This window comes from Elgaria multicarinata, chromosome 2, assembly GCF_023053635.1.
Source record: "Elgaria multicarinata webbii isolate HBS135686 ecotype San Diego chromosome 2, rElgMul1.1.pri, whole genome shotgun sequence".
Lineage (NCBI taxonomy): Eukaryota > Metazoa > Chordata > Lepidosauria > Squamata > Anguidae > Elgaria > Elgaria multicarinata.
Window position 1 is genome coordinate 31,381,117 of NC_086172.1, and position 26,117 is coordinate 31,407,233.

Below are 26,117 nucleotides of genomic sequence, written 5' to 3' on the forward strand. Positions count from 1 at the left end.
CTTCAATTGAGCCCGCGGTTCAACCAGGAAGTCTAGGTTGAACCTAGTTTAGGGGGGTCCATGCACACCCCTAAAAGAAATATATATATATATATATATATATATGACAAAATATGTCTTTAGTAAACATCCAAATACAGAAATATGCAACAATTTGTCCTTCTATGTGCAAACAACAACAAAAATATGGATCTCTTGCTTGTAGCCCAGTCCTGCGTGGTTCTGTATCTCCAGGTGCCGAGTATTTCGGAAGTCCCTTTCGTAGATTTTTTTTCTCAACTTTTATTTCACAGGGCAATCCCCAACCAGTAACACAACAGTTCAGAGTATTAACCCTGCAATAATATAATTAGTACAAATATCAAAAATGGGGAAAAAATAGATGCTCCACCCCCTTGAAATGCTACTGTACACAATTAACAGTTCAATTTACCTTATACAAGGTGATAAGAGCCTATAATTAAACAGAAATTCTTCTAATATTCAGCTTTCAGCAGAACTGGTTCTCTTTCTTTTAGCTGTTTCTTCTCTAGCCCTCCTTCTGAGTGAGAGCCCCGCCCAAGGGACTAAACCATCTACTCCATAGGGTTTACATCTACACACGTCTCTGTGAGAATGAGAATATTGCAGAGCCAAAGTTCCCAATCACAGGGAGAGGTGCTTGTACCACCAAACATGCACACATGCATTGCAGGTGTGCCCTGGAGTGCAGGTAGAGTAGGAGGTGCAGGTAGAGTAAGGATAATGCTGTGTATTCAACACTCAAGAAGTGGCTATTGTCACTCACACATGTAAACTTTGCCATGCACAAGTGTGGGTAATTTTCTGTATTCATTTCTGATCAATACATTGACATCTTTTTTCCCTTGATTTCTGTCTTTCACAGGCAGTGAAGGTTCTGGAGAAACCATCCAAAAGGAAACATCCACCTGTGACATTTGTCAGTTTGGGGCAGAGTGTGATGAAGATGCGGAGGATGTTTGGTACAGAAACACATTTATATGTTTTATTTGTCTTGAAAATCTTGACTTTGTCCATAATGTGTTCTTCCTGACCCCACTGAAATGAAAATTCTGGGGTGGGGTGGGGAAAACTTTGCTATTTCGGTGGTATTCAGGGCACAGCAAGTGTTGGACTTTTCACATGTAAAGTTCATTTGGGTGTCATGATGGGAAGACTGAAAAGATCACATATGGGAGGAATATGGTCATGTGAATTCCCCTTTACAAAGAAAAAGAACAGGTACTAAGATTCGTTGATAGCCTCTTAAAGTCTGAGGGTATACTGTGACTAGGCAGCCATGAAGTTCATCAATATTGCTCGTCAATGTTTATATGATTTTAGGGATGAAGTTAGGTGAGTTTAAGCTTGTACATTATTGACTCCATCTCTGCAACATCAAGGCCTTAGCTAGACCTACCGGTTAGCCCGTGATGGAGGAGGGAAGATCTCGTGTTGTGATTATCACGAGATCCCTCCTCTGTTTACATGTGATGCGCGATGACCTCAGAAGGAGAGGCGTCATGCCCACCATTTAAAAAAAAACTTAAAGGGGCAGCAGTGCACGAACACTCGTGCACAAACGGTAAGTTTTTTTTAATTTAAATTACTTTCCCCACTCCCCCCACCCTACCCCCAATGGGCGCAGCACTCCTGCGCCCTGTGCGTGGCTCCTGGCTCCTCACGAGGAATCGCGCAAGGCCAGGTCAACCCACAGCGCCCTGCCACACGTTCCACAGTCTCGAGCTCAGCCCGGGACCACGGAAAAACCGGGGCCAAAGTGGAGGGCGAGATCCCGGGGCAAGAGAGGGATCATCTCTCCCTGATCCCGGGATCCTCTATGCGTCATGTGGATGCACAGGGACGATCCCGGGGATCACCCCAGGATAAAGCCCCATCTAGCTATGACCCAAGTGATGACTTATAGGTGTCATCAAAGATCACACACCACAGACAGAATTTTCATCTCATCTCATCGTTTTTACTGGATCCAGTCTGAAGACGGACATCCAGTGCAGAAATGAACATATCGAGGGGGGAGAAAATCAAGCCCACTCTTCCTGCCCCAATCTCTACAAGGTCCAGTTCCTGCAAAGACGTGTGTGTGTGTGTGTGTGTGTGTGTGTGTGTGAGTGTGTGTGTACACTGTACCCAACAAGCTGTACCCAACAAGCTGTACCCAACAAAAACAGAGGTTCTGGGTTGCATATAGGCCCTGGGTGCAAATGGGACTTTCAATGTATGGTGGTTCCAAAACCATTCTTCATTTCTTTGTGATGTAATCATCTGTTGAGTGCTAAGACGAGAAGTAATGTAAATGCAGGTGTCAGTTAGCCCTCAGCAAAAAGAGTTTTTGCCAGTTTCCTCCTCCAAATTCTTATAATCGTATGTTTGGTTGTTTTTAAATGGAGCCTGGCTCTCAATCTACCTATCAGATGTTATTATGCCTCTGAGGACTTATTAGGCTTATTCCAGACACAGGGGCTGTGCAACTTGTGACCCAGCACAGTCAAATGCAGCCTACCAACTATTTGTTGCATGATTTGCCGGAAGCCTGACGATCCTCGTGTTTTATTGGTCTTGGGCAGAGAGCAAAAGCAAGAACTTTATCAAGCCCCAAGGGAGCCACCTTCCATGACGGGTGGGTTGCTTGGCTTGGTGAGTCACACATTGTGCAGGAATGCTTCATTTCTGCTCAGCTGTGAATTTACTGACATCCCCCCCTGCCTGCCAGCCTACCCATCTGTAGCCTCTGTCAGCCTAGGGCGGAAGTGCGCAGGGTGATTAACTGTTCTTATAAATCAGCAGCCACAAGCTCAAATCAAAAGTCTTGTAGGTCAAAAAAAAAAGTGCCAATTGTGATTGCATATATCCATTCTGAGAATCAGCAGCTGACTATTCCAGGACACTGTTTAATTAAAGCAAACTCTTCCTAAAAATATTGATACTCAGAAACAAAAGCAGAGGCTACTTTCTGTAAGCATCTTCGTTCAGGTGAGGAGAGGGGGAATCTCTTGTTAAAACCAAATATATTAAGATCCATATTCAATAAGATGGAAACCAGGTGAACATCTTTGTTTCCCTACTAGCAGAAACATAAATGTTTGGCTGCAAAATAAAATAAAACGGGTGACTTTTTAAATAAAATGGTGGGAACATATCAATGGCTACAGGTTCCATTGAAAATTATTGATAAAGTTCAAATTTAAAGAAACATTCTGACATTCTGTGTGGCAACACTAATCCCCTTACAGTAGGGACACTTGTGCTGATTTCTGATGCTTTGAAGCAACTTAGGCACTTAAGAGTCACATGAAACCTGTGGGAGGTGAAGTGCTCCATCTTGATCAACAAGTCAGCCTTTCTTCAGGGAAAGCTCTAACAACGCAATCCTATACAATGGTGCTTATTCCCAGAGAGTGGGTATAGGATGGCAGCCTAAGATCCTTTCAAGAGGAGAGGGATATAGGGGAAGGGAAATTTCTAGGGAAGTGACATCATATTAAAAGGCAGCAAATCATATTCTGAAGCAGAAAAAATGACGGGTTCGCATAATCACTGCAGTTTACAACTAACCACAGTGCTGGATGCCATTTACCTAATTATCTGCCCAGATGCAGCTTACCGTGTCATACAAACTTGGGGACCCTGCCTTGTTTGAGGAGGAAGCAACCCTCAAATAACCCAACAACAAGCAAATCAGGACAATGCCTGCTAAACCCCCACTTTGAAGTCAACAAGTTTGTGTGATTTGTTTTCTTGACTGTTTACCTTGATTCTTTTAAAACAGTTTTTGCCCTTGGAAATGGGTATCCTTTTGTATTCTATAGTATTATCTCTTCTCACTATCTTTGGAAGCAGGAAGAACTTCTGTCTATACAGATAAGACATGTTTGCCAACTCTGCTTTAAATACGTTTCAGAGTTTGAAGTTATTACAAGAGGATCATGATAACTTCCCCAGAAGTAAAGATATGTAACCTGTTCTGTTAAGCCAAAGCAATGGTTGATTTCTCTAAAATAAAAATAAATGCTAGGGTTCAAGTCTGTGTGGAACCCTCTCATGTTCTGATTCCAATCCCAGATGCATAAAAATAGGAGCCATTCTGCTCTGAAAAAATGTACGCACCATGTTCTCACACTTATAATTAGTGCTGTGCCAAAATTTTCAGTTATTCCATTTTCAACATTTTGTGGAGTGGGGCAGGGAGAAACAAAAACTGTGGGGAAAGAGGCTGGGAGAGGTGAGATTTTTGGAGAATATTCTCCTCAAGAAGGGGACAGGGTTTCTGCATAACTTTTTTAAGTGTAGGAAGTTTTGAAGGGGTCTTCTTTATATTATTATTATTATTATTATTATTATTATTATTATTATTATTATTATTTAAGAAACGCCCCCGGCACTTGCAGGAGCCTAGGAGTTCTTCCTGAATGCCTATTGGAGAGGACGAGGTCACATGGTCTCCAGTAGGCATTCATGAAGAACTGCTGGGCTCCTCCAAATTCCAGAGGTGTTTTGTTTTTGTTTTTTAAATACTAAAATATAGAATGAAGACCCCCCCTAAACAACCAGCTACACTTTTAAAAGGTATGTGGAAATGCTGCCCCCGTCCCCAAGCAGAAAAAAATGTCTGAAATTCTTCCCCTCTCTGATAGAGGCAGAAAAAACAATGCCTCTTTTGCAGAGAGAAAAAAAGTTCCTAAAAATAGGGTGAAGGATTCAGCACAGCACTACTTATAACAACCCTCTTTGGGCATTCAGAAGAACATGTAAGGGTTAAAAGTGGGGACAAGGAGGGAACTGGCCATGATGGCCCTGCCTCTGACATCCCCCACGTATGCCAGGCCCAACCCAACATGGGAAACTGTTGCAAAGAGATTGCCATAGTATTGCAAGTATGTATGCTTCAAAAGGCTATAATCTGAAGGCATATAATGCAGCCACCTTGCTGAAGCTAAACCAGTGCCTGCATGGAAAATTACCTGGGAACCCTGTATGTGCCATCATGAAGAATGGGATATAAGTTTATGACTCTGCATATGACTCTGCATATTTTGACAGAACCACTGTTTTTCCATGAGCTTGAGTAGCTCATGTGTTCACAGTTTGGGGACCAAAGTGTACCAAGTGAGTGACTGCAAAACAGGACCACAGTTAGAAGGGTGTGGTTGAGTGATAAAGCATATGCATTGCATGCAGAAGGTCCCAAAGATTCCCAAAGATTTCTAAGTGCGGCTGGGAGTGACTCTCTGGGGCAGTGCGAACCATAATGAGACAGAGGGCTCATCTACACCAGCAGGATATTCCACTATGAAAGTGGTATGAAAGCAGTATATAAAAGGCAGGAGCCACACCACTGCTTTATAGCCGTACTGAAGTGCACTAACAAGTGTTGGGGTCCAGGACACATCTACACCAATCAGGATATAACACTATGAAAGCGGTATGAAAGCAGTATATGTTATGTGTCAATGGGTCCCAAGAGTTGTCAGTGCATTTCAATACCACTATAAAGCAGTAGAGTGGCTCCTGCCTTTTATATACCATTTTCATAGAGCAATAGACTGCTTGGTGTCGATGAGCCCAGAGAGACTAATGGCCTGACTTGGCATAAGGCAGCTTCCTCTATTCCTTGAGGACAAGTATAGAACAAGCCTTTTGAGGCAACGTACAACCCGCCCCACACACTCAGGTCCTCTGGGAAGAATCTTCTTCAGCTAGCAAAAACTAGATTAACAACTGTTACCCAGAGGACCTTTTCTTCTGCTGCCCCCACATTGTGGAATGGCCTGCCGGAGGAGATTCGTCAACTTGACAGTCTTTTAGAGTTTAAAAAAGCAATAAAGACTGATCTATTCCAGCAGGCCTATCCAGGGGAATTTTAGGATGTTTTAAGGATGTTTTAATCATGTGTGGTATGTTTTTAATCACTTTTTAACGTGTATTTTATATCACCTTTTTATACTGTTTGTTTTATGCTTTGAATGGTTTTAGTTTTTGTGAACCGCCCAGGGAGCTTCGGCTATTGGGCGGTACAAAAATGCAATAAATAAATGAAATAAAAATAAAACGAGCACAGACATTTCATATCATTTCCATATCAGAGGCAGTAAGCCTGTATACACAAGTTGCTGGGGGAAATGGGCTGGAGAGTGCGGTTGCACTAAGTCCTGCTTGTGGGTCTCTGGTCGATAGCTGGTTGGCCACTGTGTGAACAGAGTGCTGGACTTCTTCTCTTCTTATATTCATTTCTCCCATCTGTCCCGTATCCTTCAGCTCTAGCCACACGGGAGTCACTGTTCTGTGATGTGTTCCCATGCAGCTGTAAATTGACTCAGCCATGTGGGTGGGGCAGATCGTGTGGATCCTACCCACACAATGGCACTCTTCCTGCTGGTGGGATGACAGGATGAAAGTGAGCCTTGGGGTTGGGGACAAGCTGTAACTGTCAATTGCTTGCTGTAATGACCATAGTGACAGATCACTGGGAGAGCGCAGGAGCGAATGTGGCAGCCGCTCACCTCCCATTTCTAGCATGCCGGGGAAGAAAGAGGACACAGGTGTGCCAGCAGATGTGGTTGGGTTGCTAATGTTGTTGAGCAACAATTAACATTATTGTGCATGGCTGCAGCCTGTGTTTTTTGCAGTCTCTTGCCCCTGTTCAAAATATTCATTGCCGTTTCTGCCAAATCCCACTTGGCGAAAATAATGCTCGCTGTTGTCACTATTAATTATAATTGCCTTATTTAGATACAGTTTGCTGCGGCCGTTATTCGGCGTGCGGTGCTCTGATATTCAAGTTGAGGCTGTGAACGAAATAGGAGCATACTCAGTTGGAGAAGTGAAGGAATTATAGCAACAACAAAAAGTGAATTGTGGGTCCATCTCTGCTGTGGTTTGTACTTTTAATTGGGAGCAGTACCGAAATAACGTGGTAGAGGAGTTGAATGAACCCTCCACCATTCAGCACCCAGGAGCCCTTTGCAGGAGCTCAAGATGGTATGGAGGCCCATGTAATTCTCACACCACCACCACCCACCCCTGTAATTGTGTGAACCAGCCTTCTGCATAACTTGTCTTCATGGGGAGGACACCGACCTCGCTGGAGGTTATTTCAACAGGGGAGAGGAGGGGCTCACGACTCCTTTCCCCCAGCTGAATGGGAGCTCTGTTATCCTATGAATGGGGGCTTTGAGTATCTTTTGGGATGAAAGGATGGTCTACAGGATCTGCACTACTGCTTTATAATGGTTTATCACAGCAGTGACGACTGTTGGAGCCCACAACACATTCCATATACTGTTTTCTAACCATTTTCAAAGTGTTATATCCTGCTTGGTGTAGATCTGGCCTGGAATAAATAAAAATCTGCAAGATTAGGTTGTTTTGATCTCTCCATCATTAAGATAATTTCCACGGAGATGAATGGATGTAGACTGTAGGGATGGATGAATCGGTCAAGTTTCATTCTGTTCAGTTTCTCACGTTTCCAACATTATATTTGCTCATCCCATTCCCACATCAGTTTGCAATATTTTCAAAGTTCTCGTGAAAATCTATACAGGTTTTCATGCAGTTTTCCTAATGTGCACATTTTTGTGCACACTTTCCCTCTAATATATGCATGTTTGTGGGCACTTTCCCCTATTGTATGCATTTTTTTTTATTTGTGAATTGCACTGGAAAATTCTGCAAAGTGTGAATATCTGCATTCTGGTCCTTAGGTCTGTTTGGAAAGTGTGAATTTGGCACGTTTGCATTAAAATGCAAACCGGGGATAGAGGGAATCTCACCCATCCCTATTAGACTAACGTATGAAGGACTGGTGTGTTGTCTTTTTTACTAAAGGTACACTTGGTGCCAAACCAAGTATGCTGCTATGAAATGTGTACAACGCTCCTTAGCCATACTGTTTTCAAGCCACCCATGCAGCACAATGCTAGCAAATTTTCTTTTTGAGAAATGCAAATACGCACGCACACGCACACATATATATATATATATATATATATATATACACACACACACACACACACACGATTTGACATTCCATTACTGAGCACCCTTCACTCTATTAAAAACAAAGATTATTCAGTTTAAAATCTTTAATGTCTTGCTTCTTTTAATCTGTGAAAGCTCCTTGTCTGTAAGAGGATCATACATTACTGGCATTATTCCCACATTTAATGCATTTTGCACCAGCGTAGGCTTCATGAATATTTGAAGCTGGGCAGTGGTTGTGTCCTTTTATTAAGCACTAGATTGCAATCTATTGGTAAATCGGGCATTCGCTGTTGCTTGCTTTTGGGCTTGCTAAGAAAACAATTGACTCCGGGTGATGGAATGATTCATTGTAACACCCTGACAAAAAGGGGAAAGAGAAGCATTAAGGTTTTGAGCTGGGGAAAGTATTTCAGAGATCATTCCCTTCTCCCACCCCTCAAATATTTTAAAAGCATCTAAGAGCTGTCAGGGTGTGTATAAATAGAACATATCAAAGGAAGTGCCCTTTCAATGTATAAAGTGGCTCAATGTCAGTTTACGGCCGTGTCAAAAAGCCACGTCCAAAGTCCTAAATTGTTGTGTTACAGGTCAACAAGACCAGGAGCTCCTTGTCCTCTGAACTACATGTAATCTAGAAAGGTGGCAGAGGTTCCTCAGAGTTGAAGTAGTTAAATATAACAAATTAAATGCTCCTTGATTTAAAGGAAATGTAAGAGTACAGACTGATATATCTCAGATGAAGGCTAACCTTTTCGGGGGAAATCTCCCATTTGTAACAGCTATCAGGAACAAAAACTTGCATCCCACTTAAATATCTACCAGTCATAATTATTGTATAATTCTTTAATTATTGTATAATTCTCTTAAAAATACTTTGAGTAGTGCAAAAGAAGAAGAAAAAACCCTGTAAAGAATACCCATGAAATACACGCAGATGGTGCAAAGAGCAAAATGTAAGGTCATACAAAAAAAGACTAAAATTCAATTCATACATTATCTTGCGTCATCATAGGATTTGTTTTCACATTGTCTGGTCCCACTCCGGCATGGCAATGTGGATGGAGGAACCACGTGGGTGGAAAATAATGATCTGGTTCTTTCCCATCTGAATATCATCCAGCGCCGAGTGAGAGTTACGCTTGTAGAGGAAGAAGCCATGTCATTCACTGCACCCACATTGTTCCTCTGTCTAGAACATTATTGGAATGGCATGAAACTGGACCACACTGCTCCAATAATGTATCCACTCGGCCTTCATAAACCAGCACCAGGGCAGCAGTTGGTTCAATAAACTGTTTCCAAATAATTGCCATATGATTCAGCATCCACTTCATGCTGTTAACAAAGAGTTACTTAGGCTGCAAATCGAAACCCACTTATCTAGAAATAAGCCCCATTGAATTTAATGGGGTTTACTTCTGAGTAGGCTTGTTGATCTGCTAATAAGTAAAATGAACCACACTTGCTAGAACACCCAGATTCACTACTGCACTACTGTAATCCTGTATTCTAAAACTGTATTTAGTTCTGCAAATGCAACTGGCAACGTCAGTTATAGCCAAAGAAGAATGACCCAGACATGCAATTTTCTATGGGCTCATCTACACCAAGCAGGATATTGCACTATGAAAGCAGTATATAAAAGGCAGGAGCCACGCTACTGCTTTATAGTGACAACTGTTGGGGCCCATTGACACATTCTATATACCGCTTTCATACCGCTTTCATAGTGTTATATCCTGCTTGGTGTAGTGGTGTCCTGGGCCCCAACACTTGTCAGTGCACTTCAGTACCACTATAAAGCAGTAGCGTAGATCCTGCAATGCACTTCAATACTACTATAAAGCAGTAGTGTGGCTCCTGCCTTTTATATACCGCTTTCATACCGCTTTCATAGTGGGATATCCTGCTGGTATAGATGAGCCCTATGTCTCTGAAACCCTCTGATGGGGGAGTGGCTACCTACTGTTGCCCCCTGCCCCCTTCACAACCACCAGGAATTATTCCAGAATCTATCCAGCATGGCCATTAAGTTGGCTGTGTATGATGGGAGCTGCAGTCCAACACATTTGTAAGGCAAAGATTGATTGCCACCTCCCCATCACCTGAGATGTGGCTAAATGAATGACTGAGCAGGGAGGTTGGACTCGATGGCCTTATAGGTCCCTTCCAACTCTATGATTCTATGATTTTGTGGCCATAGCTAGTAGGGGTGTGCACGGACCCCCCGCTCCGCTTCACTTGCAGATCCGCCATTTTTCGGAGCGGGTCGCTCCGCCCCGCCCCCGCTCCGCCCACTTCCGCTCCGCTCCGCCCGGAGCTCCGGATCGGATCCGGAGCTCCGTTTTTGCCCCCCCATAGGCTTGCATTGAAAGCTAAAAAAGTAAACAACTTTTTTTCCGTTGAAGTTAGAAACCTCACGTTTGGCACCATGACACCTCATGGGCGTATACACACACACGCCAAGTTTCAAGGCAATCCCATCATCCCCTGATTTTTGGCGAATTTTTGAAAATCGGGCACCCCATTCACACCCCTTGGGATAGCTCCGTCAATTTGCATGTTACAAACCTCAAACTCGGCACCAGGGCAGCTTATCCATGTGTCCACATGCACGCCAAGTTGCAAGCAAATCCCATCATCCCCTGATTTTTGGCGCGGCTCTACCCTCTAACGCACCTCCCATAACCCTAATTCACACCCCTTTAGATAGCTCCGTCAATTTGCACGTTAGAAACCTCAAACTCAGCACCATGATAGCTTATCCACGTGTCCACATGCACGCCAAGTTTCAAGGCAATCCCATCATCCCCTGATTTTTGGGGAATTTATGAAAATCGGGCACCCCATTCACACCCCTTGGGATAGCTCCGTCAATTTGCATGTTAGAAACCTCAAACTCGGCACCAGGAGAGCTTATCCATGTGTCCACATGCACGCCAAGTTGCAAGCAAATCCCATCATCCCCTGATTTTTGGCATGGCTTAACTCACCCCAAATTGTCCCATTCTACAACTACGTCAATTTGCACGTTAGAAACCTCAAACTCAGCACCATGATAGCTTATCCACGTGTCCACATGCACGCCAAGTTTCAAGGCAATCCCATCATCCCCTGATTTTTGGGGAATTTATGAAAATCGGGCACCCCATTCACACCCCTTGGGATAGCTCCGTCAATTTGCATGTTAGAAACCTCAAACTCGGCACCAGGAGAGCTTATCCATGTGTCCACATGCACGCCAAGTTGCAAGCAAATCCCATCATCCCCTGATTTTTGGCGCGGCTTAAACTTTTTAACTCACCCCAAATCAAGTCCCATTCTACAACTACGTCAATTTGCACGTTAGAAACCTATCCTTTGGTCCCATGACAGCTTACCCATGTGTCCCCATGGACACCAAGTTTCAAGGCAATCCCATCATCCCCTGATGTTAGGGGAACTTTTGAAATTTGAACACTCCAGTATGTCAGGGATTTAAAGTTGCAATTGCAGACAGCTCAATGGGGCCAGTTCCAAGGCAATCCCAACATGCCACGAGATAACCCTAAATCTTCTGGCACATTTGAAAAAGGGATTATTGAATTTGATAAAGTCTAAGTGAGCGCAGGAAGGACTTCTCCCCTTAGTCAAAGCAAGACACATACACCATCGCTGCAAGGCGGGAAGGGGAGAATTATTATTATTATTATTATTTATTTATATAGCACCATCAATGGAAAGCAGGCAGGCAGCATGCATTGTAGTGCCGCAAGGATGGCTTGAGCACTAACGCATAGCAAACCAACCCATAAGTGGGCGCAAAGTGAGGCAAAGATGGCTGGTTGTTTCTTTCTAAGCCAGCAGTTACGCCTTGAGGGGCACAGAGGAGGACGATTGGGAGCAAACCAGGCACCAGGCGGGCAGAGAGGCAGGCAGAGTAGGCGAGGAGTCAGTCCTGGCAGATGCCCCACCACAGCAGCACCCCGGGGGAGGCGGGCAGGCAGGCAGGCAGGCTGCGGGCATTTCTGGGGGCACAAGGAAGTGATGGCTGGTTTCTAAGCCAGCATTGCAGTTAGTCACGCATTGCAAACGCAAACCATCCCAGCGAGTCGGTCACCGAGGAGGACAGGCTAGCAGAGGGGCAGGCAGAGTGACATGTCATAGATCTAGTATTGGGGAGGAGTCAGTCCCGGCAGATGCCCCAACACAGTAGCACCCTGGGTGGGCATTGGAAAACGCCATCTTGTGGGTCAATACTTCCCCCACCCCATGTCCTGCAGGGTTGCCTGCCTAACCCTTGTGGGGATGGGAGATGGAGAGCTTAGAGTGGCAGTGCCAGCAGCAGCCTTCGGCTTTCCCCTGGAACCAGTCGCCTTGCCCGCCTCTTTCCCCAGCAAGATCGCCTGGTGCTGCCTATGAAGATGCATCTTCATGCTGCTGGTTCCATAATGCCCTGTCGATGAACCCCTGCTTAGGCTGAGTTTGCAGTGGCGACAGACAGCAAAGCGGGGATCCGCTCCCAACTCAAAGTGGTCCCACACGATGCTTGTCTTTCGTTTCTGTGGTGACACCACCAATTGCCCGCCTGAGCTCTCTGGTGTTGCCACAGAAACAGGGGTGTGGGATGAGACTGGGGAGAGAGCCTCGGCCTGCTGCTGCTCCTCCTCAGCCCCCACATCCTGGAGGCCCACCGCCTCCTCCTCCTCCCCCCCCTCCACTGTGCTGAGGACCTCGTCTAGGTCCATCAGCGGGCTCGTGGGCTGAAAGGAGAATGAAGGAGTTGGGGATACTCCTCCTCCTCTAATGGCACTGCTGCCACGTGCCTCTTGCAAACGGGCACTTTTCCCATTCCCACCCTCAAAAAGAGAACGCCGGGCACAAGTTGCAGAAGAGAGTGGCTCTGCCTGCTGCTTGTCCTGCTTCTGTTTTGGAGCAGTCAGCCAAGGAGTTGCCCGTTTGAGTTTCACAGGAGGAGAGGAAGCCCTGCTGGCAGACTGAGCCTTGCTGCTTTCAGCACGCCTGCTTTCTCTTTTCATGATGACTAACAAAATATTAATACTACTAATACTATGTATAAGGTACTACTAAGAATATGTATAAGAAGAATATAATATGTTTAAATGTAGGGAAATGGGACAAGAACAATAAAATATACTACTACTAATATGTATGAGAATATACTACTAAGAATATCTACAAGAATATAATAATATGTTTTAGAATATTACTAATAAATGTAGGGAAATGGGACAAGAAATGGGACAACCACTACTATAAGAAGAACAAAATATGAATACTACTACTAATATGTATGAGAATGTATACTAATAGACTACTAAGACTATGTCAAAGAATATAATAATAATATGTTTAAGAATAGGGAAATGGTGTGCGTATGCTTTCCCCAAAATGCTCAATCTGTGGCTGCCTGTTGAACTTGACAAAAGCAGCCCACTCCGTCGAAGTTACACAGAGAAGAAAAAGAGAATCCAATTTTTTTGGTATATTTGGTATATAGAAGATAGAAGGAAACACAATCAGGATTTAAGAGAGGGGAGGGGGAAAAAGAACCAACCACTACTATAAGAAGAACAAAATATGAATACTAATATAATATGTATGAGAATATATACTAATGGACTATGTGAAAGAATATAATAAAATATGTTTAAGAATATAAATGTAGGGAAATGGGACAAAAAGTGTGTGTATGCTTTCAAAAGAAAGCTTTCACAAAAGCAGAACAGTCAGGCTTTAATACAGGGAAGGGGGGGGGCAACCAACCCAACCACACACTCCAAAATTCAAAAATAAAGTTTATATTAAATCAAAGTAAGGGGAAAACACAGGGCAAACTAAGCTACAAGTCAGAAAGAAGCAAACAAACACACACACGCGCCAAACTAAACCTATATTAAATTAATCTATCTCCAAAGCAGGAGCACTAGCTAAGTAAGTGTTCCCTCCACGAACGCCAACCCACAAAGAGACACAAAACAGAAAGTTCTCAGGGTGGGTCTGCCTTAGTCCCCCCTCCAACGCTGGGATTGGAGGAGGATGCTTTCTGAGGAGATGAATTCTCATCAGGATTGGGAGTTGAATGTGCCTGTCATCGCTTCCAAAAAAATAATAATAATAAAAAAAAAAAACCCAAACCCCGATTTTTAAAAAAATATTGCACGTGAACCACAGCACGCAGAAAGTTGAGAGTGGTCTCAAAATGACCCCCATCCACGACTCTCTGTGCACAAGAATTTTCAGAACGATAGCTTAAACCCCCCCCCAGTTATCCCCGATTCTTTCCCTCAATGCAATCCTATGGGCGAAAAGCCGAAACGGAGCCCCGCGGTTGACCCTATTTTTAAAAAACTTCTAGCCCGCGACCCGTACGATGCAGAAAGTTGAGAGTGGTCTCAAAATGACCCCCATCCACGACTCTCTGTGCACAAGAATTTTCAGAACGATAGCTTAAACCCCCCCCCAGTTATCCCCGATTCTTTCCCTCAATGCAATCCTATGGGCGAAAAGCCGAAACGCAGTTTGAGCCCCGCGGTTGACCCGATTTTTAAAAAAATATTGCACGTGAACCACAGCACGCAGAGAGGTGAGAGTGGTCTCAAAATGACCCCCATCCACGACTCTCTGTGCACAAGAATTTCCAGAACGATAGCTTCAAAAACAACGTAGTTATGCGCGATTATTTGCCGCAATGCAATCCTATGGCGAAATGTTTTCAAGATGGCGACCGGAGCGCTCCGACTGAACTCGGAGCTCCGAAAAATGGTCGCTTCTCTTCGCCTTGCTTCTAGGGGGTCCGCGGTCCGCTCCTACTCCGCCTCTGGGTAAGGCGGAGCAGGCCAATCCGCTACTGCTTCTACGCTCCTAATCGGAGCGGAGCACATCCCTAATAGCTAGACCTAAGGCTTATCCCTGGATCATCCAGGGGTCAAAACTGTTCATCTAGGTGACACACAGGGGATCCAGTGCTCAGGCAGGGGTGAACCCTGGATGATCCCAGGATAAACCTTAGGTCTAGCTGTGGCCTATGATTCTATGAGTAAAGACCTAGGAACACAGTTGAATATGAAGTCCTTTATTCCATTATCATGCAAGTCGCTTTGTGTTAATGGTTCCTTACATGGCTGTTAAAGATACAAACATTTGTTCGCTTAGAGTCACTCCTACTAAAAGAAAAATATCCATCGCTGGGATGTCTGGGGGGAAATGCAACTGAAAGGACATCCCTGAACCCCATATTTCTTCTCTAATTGTAGGTATATGTTATATGTAAATTATGCTCTATGCCAATTCAGCGAGTAAAACCCTACATCAATACACTCAAACTGAATTCTCATGCAAATAAACTCCATTATAAGAGGATAGAAATTTGTACAAATCATGCAGCTGTCAGCAGCAACTACCCCCAAAATCAATACTGCTCGAGCAATCGATATTTATTTTTATTATGGCCAAATATATCCAAAATAAAGCAAGGGAAACATACAAAGCAAACTGATATCTGATTTTGCCAGCTTCTCAGACCATGTGGCAATTAGTTCAGTATAGCGGTCATATATCTGCCCCTTTTAGCCAGTGCATTTTAAAATGATGATGCAAGATTGGTATTGGTATAAGAGCACTAAGAGGTAGCTTGAAAGGCTCTTTACAGAGGTCTTAGCTGTTTGATGTTCAACAGTGTGTGCAAGGTGAACTACTTGCATTAGATTCAGGGGGGAAAACAACCCAGCTATGGTAGCAATCAACGGTGTCCTGCAATTGGTATAGCTTTAAATGCAGGTTTATAATCCCTCCCTTCTTCCAATATTACAGACTCACTGGCCCCATTCAGAAGACACCTTAAACCATGGCTTTAACCACGGTGGTTAAGCCAGAAAGCCAGGTTAAAGCCATGGCTTAAGGTGTCTTCTGAATGGGCCCATAATAGAATTGGATACCTCTAATGTAATATTTTCTGGTCATTCATTGTTTTCTCTCCTCCAAATAGTTTTGAATGTATCACAACCCAGATCATTTACTAAGGCCTCTTCTACACCAAGCAGGATATTGCAGAATGAAAACGGTATATAAAAGGCAGGAGCCACACCAAGCAGGATGTAGCACTATGGAAACGGTATATGGTATGTGTCAACGGGCCCCAACAGTTGTCAGTGCACTTCAGTACTGCTATAAAGCAGTAGTGTGGCTCCTGCCTTTTATATACCGCTTTCATACTGCAATATCCTGCTTGGTGTAGATGAGGTCTAAGTGTTGCGTTACGTGGACTTTTGTTGGCACGCACTGGTTTCTTTCCACCTTCACCAGGTGGCACCCTGATAGACCCAATTTCCTTTTCGACCCTTTTCCACACAGGGCTTGTGATCATTAGGATTAGATGGAATGAGGGGCTTTGCTAGACGTACCGGGTGTTCCGTCGTTGAGGAGCGGTGAAAGCGGCTTTTCCCGTTCAGCCGTGACGCCTCATGATCCACACCTGCCTTCGATTTATGGCGGAAGTTTGCGCCGGTTGTGCTGCTGCCGCCGCGAGCACGGTTGCGCAGCCACACCGGCCTGATTGCCGCGGTTTTTTTTTTCGCTCGCTGCACGGTTTGCGCACGTCCGAAAGACCGCAAACTTGCGCAGCCGTCAGCGATGCCGCCGCCGGCCCTGGCGGCGGCAGCGGCGGCAGTGCCAGTGCCAGCTGAAGTGCTGCTGGTGCTGTTGAGGGTCAACATTGATGCGCTCACTTCCTGATGGGGGTCGTGGCGGGTGTCATATGACCCGAGGTCAATCGTCTGCATGGCCACTGTGCCTACATCTCCCATCATGCCTCTGAGGTGTCGGCGGCGATGACCGCCTCTGTGCCCTCTGCCCCATCCCAAGGAGCCAACCCACATCTGGCCGTAGCCATGGCAGCAGCCCACAAACAGCTCTGCCCTCTGCCAGCCTGGTACCCACACTAACAGGCAGCGTACAGCACCGCCATTATGCGGCCACGGTAGCTGCCCACCGCAAGGAGTCACCAGCCACTTTTCCGGTCCTCCGGTCCTGCGCAAACTGTCACTGGGGAAATAAAAAAAAAAAGCCGCTCAGCCGCGCTGCCCCAGCTGCCGGACTGCGCGCAAATGGCGGAGGCGGCTTGACCGAAGCCGCTGACCACTCCCCCTTAGCACGCCTTTTCCTGACCAGTGCCGACCGCAGTGACCTCACATCCTCCCACACGTACTCCAAATTACCGCGGGACAGCAGGAAAAGGCGCACTACAACTCACTTTTTTAAAGTCGGGAGAAAGAGGCTTCACCGCAGGATAACGGCGGATCCTCGTGAACGTCATCTGGAAGCCTCGACGTGGCTGCGGAAGGTAACGCGCGCTAGAGCCTCGTCTAGTAACGCCCCTGGTGAGCAGAGTACAAATGGCATAAGGTCATTGAAAGAGGGGGCTAGACACATTTATGGAGAATATACCTAAGGCTGGCTACTACCCCTGATGGCTATTTGCTACCTTGAGTACCAGAGTTACTATGCCGATATATAACAGCTGGGGAACATGGGTGGGAGGGTGCTGTTGCGTTCATGTCTTGCTTGTGGGTTTTCTGTGGGCAGCTGGTTGACCACTGTGTGAACAGAATGCTGGACTAGATGGGCTCTTGGCTCTTCTTATGTTTTTGTGAGTGGGATCCGGTTTTGTATGATTTTCATGATATTAAATAGTAACAATAACAAGGTCATATGGAGATTTCCTTGGGGCACTCTGAATGGAATACCAGGCTTGATTGCTCAGAACAGAGACATAGCAAGAAAGGAACCTGAGCCCAAGGATCTGAGTCTCAGAGCCAGTTTCAGCATACAGCCCTCCATGCAACTTGAGTACCTCATGATGTTTTGGGGAGGGGGGACTGTTTGAAGCACGGGTGATCTCTGATGGCTTGTAGTGACTGTACTGTGTGTGCACGCCTTACATAGGGAGTCTGGAGAGGGTTTTTTCGGTCATGATTTGGAAGCGACCTCACCTGATCAATACTTCCTGGGCTAATGTGCAGATTGGAATGTAATTATCCCTTGGATTTTGCACTTGTACGAATTTTGCAAGGCAGTTCTGGGTTCAAAAGTCATACTAAAATGTGTATAGAAATGTGTATTTTAGGAGAAAAGACTTTTAGAAATGTGTACTTTGAGATAAAATACGTTCAGAATTGCACATTTTGTGTGTAAATGCTTCTAAAATACTATTTAAATTCATAATTTTGTGCACATTTTTTTTAAAAAAAATGCAGATTAATATGGAAACAGGTTGGAATGGGCTGATAAATGATCACATGCAAAACTGACACAGATCGGGATGAAAAGTGATCCCGTTAGTTCTACTGTTCATTTGAATTTGCTCTTATCATTTGCTGTGCCCGTGATACTTGAGGGGAAGAGGAGTAAAGGCACTAATGAAATCTGAAGAGGTGGTAAATCTCACTGTTTGTTCTGGTAGAGAGGGTGGGGGGACAAAAAGGACCAGATGTGTTCTAACTGTGGGTAGATTATTACACAGACAATATAAAGAGTTGGGCTTGGTTTCCTGGATCATAGGATGGAGTTCCAATAAGATGAACAACTAGGAAGCAGATAAAAATGATAGAAAGTGCTTTTGCTAGTCTATTGGGGAAGATGCTTTTAGGATGTTTTTTAGGATGTTTTAACAATGTATACTATGGGCCTTGCTAGACCTACCTTTGAATCTGGCCTTCAGGCATGGCGAGCCCGTGCTACAATTAGCACGGGCCGTTGTGCCTATCTAGACATCAGACGGGAAAGGAAAGCCCCGTCGCGTCCTCCATTTTTTTTAATAAGTTAAAGGGGCCATGTGTGCAGGAGCGCACCAACGAAAAAGTAGGTCTTTTTTAAAAAATAATAATAAAGGGTTCCCTGCTCCCCCCTGCCCCCGATTTCCCCCACACAATGCCTGATGCCCGCCACCCGCTTGCTCGCCCGTCTGTCCCCCGCTCACCATGTCCGCCTCCTGCTCACTCACCCGCCCATCCCCCGCTCACTCGCTCGTCCGCCCCCGCTCACTCGCCCACCAATCCCCTGGTCACTCACCCGTCCGCCCCCCACTCACCATGTCCGATGCCCCCTCCGCCGCGATCTCCCCACCCTGACCCCATTCTTCTTCCTCCCCCGGTCCCCGATCTCCTTGCCCTGGCCCCGTTCTTCTTTCCCCACCCCCTGGTACCCGATCTCCTTGCCCTGGCCCTGTTCTTCTTCCCCCCCCAACCCCAATCTCCTTGCCCTGGCCCTGTACTTCTTTCCCCCCATCCCCAATCTCCTTGCCCTGCCCCCATTCTTCTTCCCCCCCCCCGGCCTGAAGCCCAGTGCACGGCTTCTCCCGGCTACTTGCGAGTAGCCATGAAACCAGCTTTCCGGGGCTGCGGAAAAACTGGGCCACAAGTGCATCCGGTTATCTCGGGTCAAGGGAGGGTTTAGCCCGGCCTGACCCTGGGATCCCCTGTGCATCATCTGCACGCACAGCAGGGAGCCCAGGCCTCGCACCGGGCTAAACCCTCATCTAGGAAGGCCCTATGTTTTAAAATCAGTATTTTATGTATTTTATTCTTACTGCTGTTCCCCGCCTCGATCAAAATGGAGAGGTGGGTAAGAAATAAATTTATTTATTAATTTATTATGTTTTTATATTGCCCAATAGCCGAAGCTCTCTGGGCAGTTCACAAAAATTAAAACCATGAAAAGCATAATAAAACAACCAACAGTCTAAAAACACAAATACAAAATGCAATATAAAAAGCACAACCAGGATAAAACCACACAGCAGAAATTGATATAGGATTAAAATATGGAATTAAAACAGCAAAATTTAAATTTAAGTTAAATTAGGTGTTAAAATGCTGAGAAAATAAAAAGGTCTTCAGCTGGCAATGAAAGGAGTACAGTGCAGGTGCCAGGCGAACCTCTCTGGGGAGCTCATTCCACAGCCGGGGTGCCACAGCAGAGAAGGTCCTCCTGCTATTAGCCACCTGCCTCACTTCCTGATGATGATGATTATGTGTTTTCAAAGTGTGTTCTAAGAAACCCTGGAATTTCTTTCAAACTTATTAGGAGTTCCTCACTGAGGAGTTTAGAAGCCAACTGATTGGCTGTTGAATCTTACTTCAACATTGGCAACAGCATGGTGTCCACCACCGCATTTCAGGGCAGCAGGCTAGCTTATGTGTACAGGGCAGTCCACGTGGCACAAACAATTCTGTCCTCCAAGAGAGGGAGATGACTGCTGGTCTCAGGGGGAATAGCCAGAGGGCTGCTGCTACCACTGTCCCCAACATCTGCCACCTGAGGCAGTTTTTTCGTTCTGCCTGATAGGGCCATCTCTGCCCATCACTTACAATCTTTGCCTGCAATGGCTATGGGATGTCTTTGAGATCATGCTGGATGGCCTCATGAGCCAACTTCTTGCATGACCTGAGACTAGGATCCAAAAATCTGGGAGCAGAAGGAGAAAATATATTAATGCTGTTTCATGAATTCTTTGGCAAGCTAGAAGAAGGCTTCACACGGTCCAACACAGATATGGGTCAGGGGTAGCAAGACAGTATGAGAAACATGGTGGATAAGAGAAATACAAGATGAAGCATATAAAGGAGCCATAAAAGGGATGGAGAAACAGCTCATGCAAAGTCTTGTATATGAGCTTAGGCAAGCAGAAGAACATCTCTGGATTTGGGATCTCTTTTTTCTCACAGCACACAACCACTAAGCGGGAAAGAGCCTTTCTACTAGTAGAAGGGCATCTTTGGATATAAGCCTGAGTGCATGCCTGGGATTGGATTTGCTTTCATTTAGTACATTCATATTCCACCTTTCTTTCATTATAGAACTCAAGGTGTTGTAGATTGGGAGTGGATTCGAGGGAGGCGCAGATTCAGTTCGTCCCATTCTTTAAGCCACACTAATGACCATAGAGATCACAATGGAATATTAGGATGGAGGAAAGAAAGGTAGCAGCCCCAAATGCATTTACATGGGAGTAATTTCCATTAAATACCATGTGACTTACTCATGGGTAGGGTCACACTACTAAGGAGTCTTGAAAGGGGTTCCCATGAGCATGGGAAGACTCAAATTGGTATTAGTATATATGATGATCATGTTGATGATGATACTTGCTGTCTCTTAATTTGCTTGTTTGTAATTCTATTATATCATTTTTATTTGTATTTTTAGCACTTCTGTATGCTACTTAGAGTATCTTGGTCAAAAAACAGTGTATAAATAAATAGTAACAAAACTTATGTACTTGGTTTACATAGAGAAACGTCAAAGTGCTTTGCTTTTGAAGGGATGCCCATTTACACTGTGCTGACAACACTGCTACAGTTATTATAAGGAAGTTGTTGTATTTAAGAAAAAAACATACATTAAAATATTCTTTAAATTCAATTTGGCCTTGAATTCTAAAATCAGGTTTTTGAATCTTGCTGAATCTCTCTCTCTCTCTCTCTCTCTCTCTCTCACACACACACACACACACACACACTCACACACACATACAGGCACAGGCAGAAAAATAGTTTGCTAAATTGGGCAAAGTCAAAAGGAGCCACTTAAATGACCTTGTATTTATGCAAGACCAAACAGAGGAATCTGAATGTCTTTCCAGGATGAAAAGAGACCGGTATTATAAGAGAAACCTCCTGTAACTGTAGTCATATCTGAAATTGCATCTATTGATGGGGATGCACCAGGAAGAAAAGGTTAATGGCAAATGAGTCATAGATTTATGTGTTAACAAAGGACTTCCTAATGACAAAATAAAGCAGGTTCTGTTTGGGCAAAGGTGACCTTTGGTGGCAAATTATTGTTGTTGTTCTGGTTATTTATCATCATCATCAGTACACCACTGTAGTGGCCCTATGTTAAGGGTGAGTTGGCTGAATCACATTCCACCCTAATAATAACAATAGTAGTAGTAATAATAACAATAATAATAATAATATTTATTTATTTATTTATTTATTTATTTATTTATTTGTTACCCGCCTCTCCCTCCGGATCAAGGTGGGGTACAACATAAATGTAAATGTCATAAAATACATATAATTAAAACATTTAAAACTAATACATTATTAAAAGCAGCACATTATTAAAAGGCATCTTAAAATTCAACTGGGTAGGCCTGCTGGAAGAGATCAGTCTTTATGGCTTTCTTAAAATCCGGAAGACTGTTAAATTGACAAATCTCTCCCGGCAGGTCATTCCATAATCTGGGAGCAGCAGAGGAAAAGGTCCTCTGAGTAATAGTTGTCAGCCTTGTTTTTGTTGACTGGAGTAAATTCTTCCCAGAGGACCTGAGAGTGCGGGGCGGATTGTACGGAAGAAGGCGATCCCACAGGTAGCCAGGACCCAAACCACGCAGGGCTTTAAAGATGATAACCAACACTTTATACTTTGCCTGGAAACTAATTAGCAGCCAGTGAAGAGATTTTAAAACTGGTGTAATGTGGTCACCCCTAGGCGTACCAGTGACCAGCCTGGCTACCATATTTTGAACTTATAACCAAAAAACCAAGGGTAGAGGGGGCGGATAGCAGGCTGTATGGCTGTTACTGAGAAAATGGCTCCACAGACTGATCTGAAACTTGGCAGAGTAGAAGAAGTGGGTTTCAGGATGGTCCATTCTGATACTGAAGCAGAAACAGCAAGACATTACTTTTTATAGGAGTTTAAAGTTTGGTGTGTGACCATCAACAGCTTGACAGATATTGTCTGTGGTTATTTTTTCTTTGTAGACTTACATGTGTGTGTTTTTTACTTTCTAGTAAAATGTCTCCATTTGTACAGCATCTTCTGGAAAACACTTTGTCATCTTTGGTAAGGGAGAATGTGTAGTATGTGCTGTGCCCCAGAAATATAAGGCATTTGTAGGTTTCGGGGGCGAGGGAAGTGTGATTTTTTTCACCTCATTTGACCTATGAGAGTCATAAGGTCAAATCTGCAGGATGGGATGTGGAATAAAATGGAGTGTGACTGAAGCCTTCTGGTAGAATGTGAGCATCTCGGCACTTTTTAATCCTGAAGACCCACTGTAGCTAGGTTCTGATGGGACTGTGTAAGAGAGGAGAGGAAGAATCTAAAGAGACTGAGAATAGGAGACAGCGATTGTAAAGGAAGATACTTTAGCCAGAGTGGTGTAGTGGCTAAGGTGTTGGACTAAGAGTCGGGAGATCCAGGTTCTAGTCTCCACTTGGCCATGGAAACCCACTGGGTGACTTTGGGCCAGTCACATACTCCCAGCCCAACCTACCTCACAGGGTTGTTGTTGTGAGGATAACATGGAGAGGAGGATGAGGATTATGTATGCCTCTTTGGGTGCCTTGGAGGAAAAAAGACGGGATATAAATGTAATAAATAAAAATAAAAATAAAGTTTCTGAAGAAACTGTGATGAGTCAGAGATGGAAAAAAGATGTCCTGAGGAGGCTGGATAAAGATGATCCTGGTTGTGCTTTTATATTGTATTGTATATCATGTTTTTATACTGTTAGTTTTATACTTTGAATGGTTTTAATTTTTGTGAACTGCCCAAGGAGCTTCAGCTATTGGGCGGTATAAAAATGCAATAAAGAAATAGATGAAAGAGAGCAGCAGCAGCCACTGCCCTTCCCGCAGTTAGCAGAAAGCACAGCTCCATAACCGGCGCTCAATAACTGAGGCCTACAGTTACTGCTGAGTCCTGGACTGCAAAGATACAGGCAGGTTTTAAGAAATAACCTAACTTTATGGAACAAATCAATATTGGACTGCCTTCATTCCATTTGATTGTTTGGGGACTTATTTAAATGGTTTATTTATTTGGGTGTTGTTTGTTTTGTTTCTTTCCTTTTCCCTTTCCTGTTAAATAAATGGTAGTTATTTATAATTTGCTTACTGCTTTTCCCCATCTGCTTTCAGAGAACAGGGCTGTTGATAAGGGAAAGGCAATGCCTTACATTGGGAGGCAACGCTGAGATCCGGGTTCATACATATGGTTTGTGGATGAGAGAGAAAGATGCTGACTCCAGACAAGCATGTGGTGCATTCAGTCAACTAGGAATGGAGAGATGTAATGTCTTAACATTTGAATATACCATCCGAGCATAATAGTGCAAGAAAGTTCATGCTGAAAGAAAAATTGCCAGCATCGTTGAAATCCAGCTTAGGCTTTTTCAGAATTTGGGTTTTGTAAGATTGCCCCTGATGAAGGAACTCTTGGGGGAGGTGGGATTGCATAGGGGGGTGTTAAGAAGCAAGGGGGCAGCAGGGGGTGCTAAGAGGCAAAGGGGCGGCAGGGGGGCGCTCGAGGTGGTCTTTTCCGAGAAGTGCCTCTCCAGAAGGTCTTAAAACCCAGGGACATTTTTATGGGAGAAGGTAGTTTGTTCCCAAGCCATATAGGGGAAGAATCCACACATGTATTAATACCGTTTAAGAAGAGTCCTTTTAACAATGAATTGAAATGTTTCAAAAGCACCAAAATACTAATGAAGAGACATACCCTGCTTGGTGTGCCCCCCCACGCCAGCAGCAAAACAGAGGCGTTCACTCTCTTTTCCCTCCCTCCGTCGACAAGCCTGAGGCAGGTGCTTCAGATTTTGAATAAATATTCAATTCAATTAATTGTTACTGTTTTGAATTTTATGGTTATTATCTTCCTTAGTGGGTCGTTGAAAACTGCTACTCTGAATAATGATTTTTATAGGATAGGGTAGGGGGCGCTGGGCATGAGTTTGTGGAACCAAGGGGGTGGTTACCTGAAAAAGTTTGGGAACCAAACTTATATGGATTCATTTATTTTTATTTTTAAGTATTTTGGGGAGGGCTGCTTCTCATCCTCATAGATACCAGGGCAATGAACAGTGACCATGACTAAACTTAATCACACCAAGATTTACAAAGCTAACCCAGTGTGGGAAGACGTACAAGTGGAGTAAGGAGAAATGCTTTATCCTGCACTGAGTAGGGGTTTGGACTAGATGACCTTCAAGGATCCCTTCCAATCCTATCGTTCTATGTGGGTGGTACTGGCTGCCAGTTGGGTTCTTGTAACGTGGAATGTTAACTTCAGTTGCACGAACTACATGTGTCTATTTCAGCGAACAGACATATCTGGGATTTAGGTCCACCACTGTATCACTGAGAGTAATCTAGCTCCAAGGTCATGGTGAAACTGGAACTAACCACAGAGTAGAATACCGTATCATAAATAATGTGTCTGCTAAGGGTATGGCCCTTAACAGCTGTAATTTCCTGACATATGGGAGCTTGAGTGAATGTGGAAAGCCTTTGACTTTGTGTGTTAAACTGAAAGTTTTTTGTTAATTGAATAATAATAAATAGCTAGTGAAGCGCCATTGAAGGACCAATGGAGGTTTACTATGGTCTTTCATGCAGGAGAGTTAGTTGGGACAGTAACTGCATAGTTGCTCATAGAACTGAGAAACTGGTGTCAATTACTTGCACTATCATGGCGTCATAGAATTGCCTGGGCAATTCCCTTCCTTTTAACCACAGTACTGTCTTTGTAAAATGGGAATATTGGTATGTACTTTAGGATATTGTGAGTGTGATACAGAGATTCAGAGAGTGTGATAAAGAGATTCAAAATGGTTGTAGAAACCATTCTTTCTTCAATGTCATCCCACGCACACCCACCCAGTTTGAAAGATTGATGTTGGTACCTGTTCTGTTTCAACTAGTGACCCCCATGATAGCATCAGATTGTGGCATGTCCACTATGGATCTGCTTCATATTGAGGACTTGGGGCAATTCCAAATTGGATTCCAACCAGCTAGGAGTCAGGTCTCCCAAAGAGGCAGGAACAAGAGTAGAACAGCATCAGAGAGAGCACTGAGTGATGTTGAGGCTGGAAGCTTGCCTATATGTTGCTCCCACAAGCAGCAGTTTGCAGCTGAGCTTTAAGTATGGTTTTGGCTTCATTTTGTCTAGTTAGACCTGCCTCCTTATTGACTGAGGCTTTTAGCCCTAAAGGGGCCTGAGCTCTTTTAGCTCAACCTCAGGCTGAGATGACACAGAAGTAGCTGCAGTGAGCAAAAACCTGCATGGCTTCAGAGTCAGAGGACAACAACGTGATCTCATCT

General features: G+C 44.3%; 1 protein-coding gene across 1 annotated transcript in view; it reads left to right on the plus strand.

The window, feature by feature from the left end:
- The window catches only part of TMEFF2 (transmembrane protein with EGF like and two follistatin like domains 2), a 260,772-nt gene that overhangs the window by 151,560 nt on the left and 83,095 nt on the right, over positions 1-26,117 (plus strand). Inside the window, exon 5 of the mRNA XM_063118296.1 lies at positions 887-983. Coding sequence (XP_062974366.1) covers positions 887-983 — 97 coding nt within the window. The remainder of the gene's footprint in view (positions 1-886; positions 984-26,117) is intronic.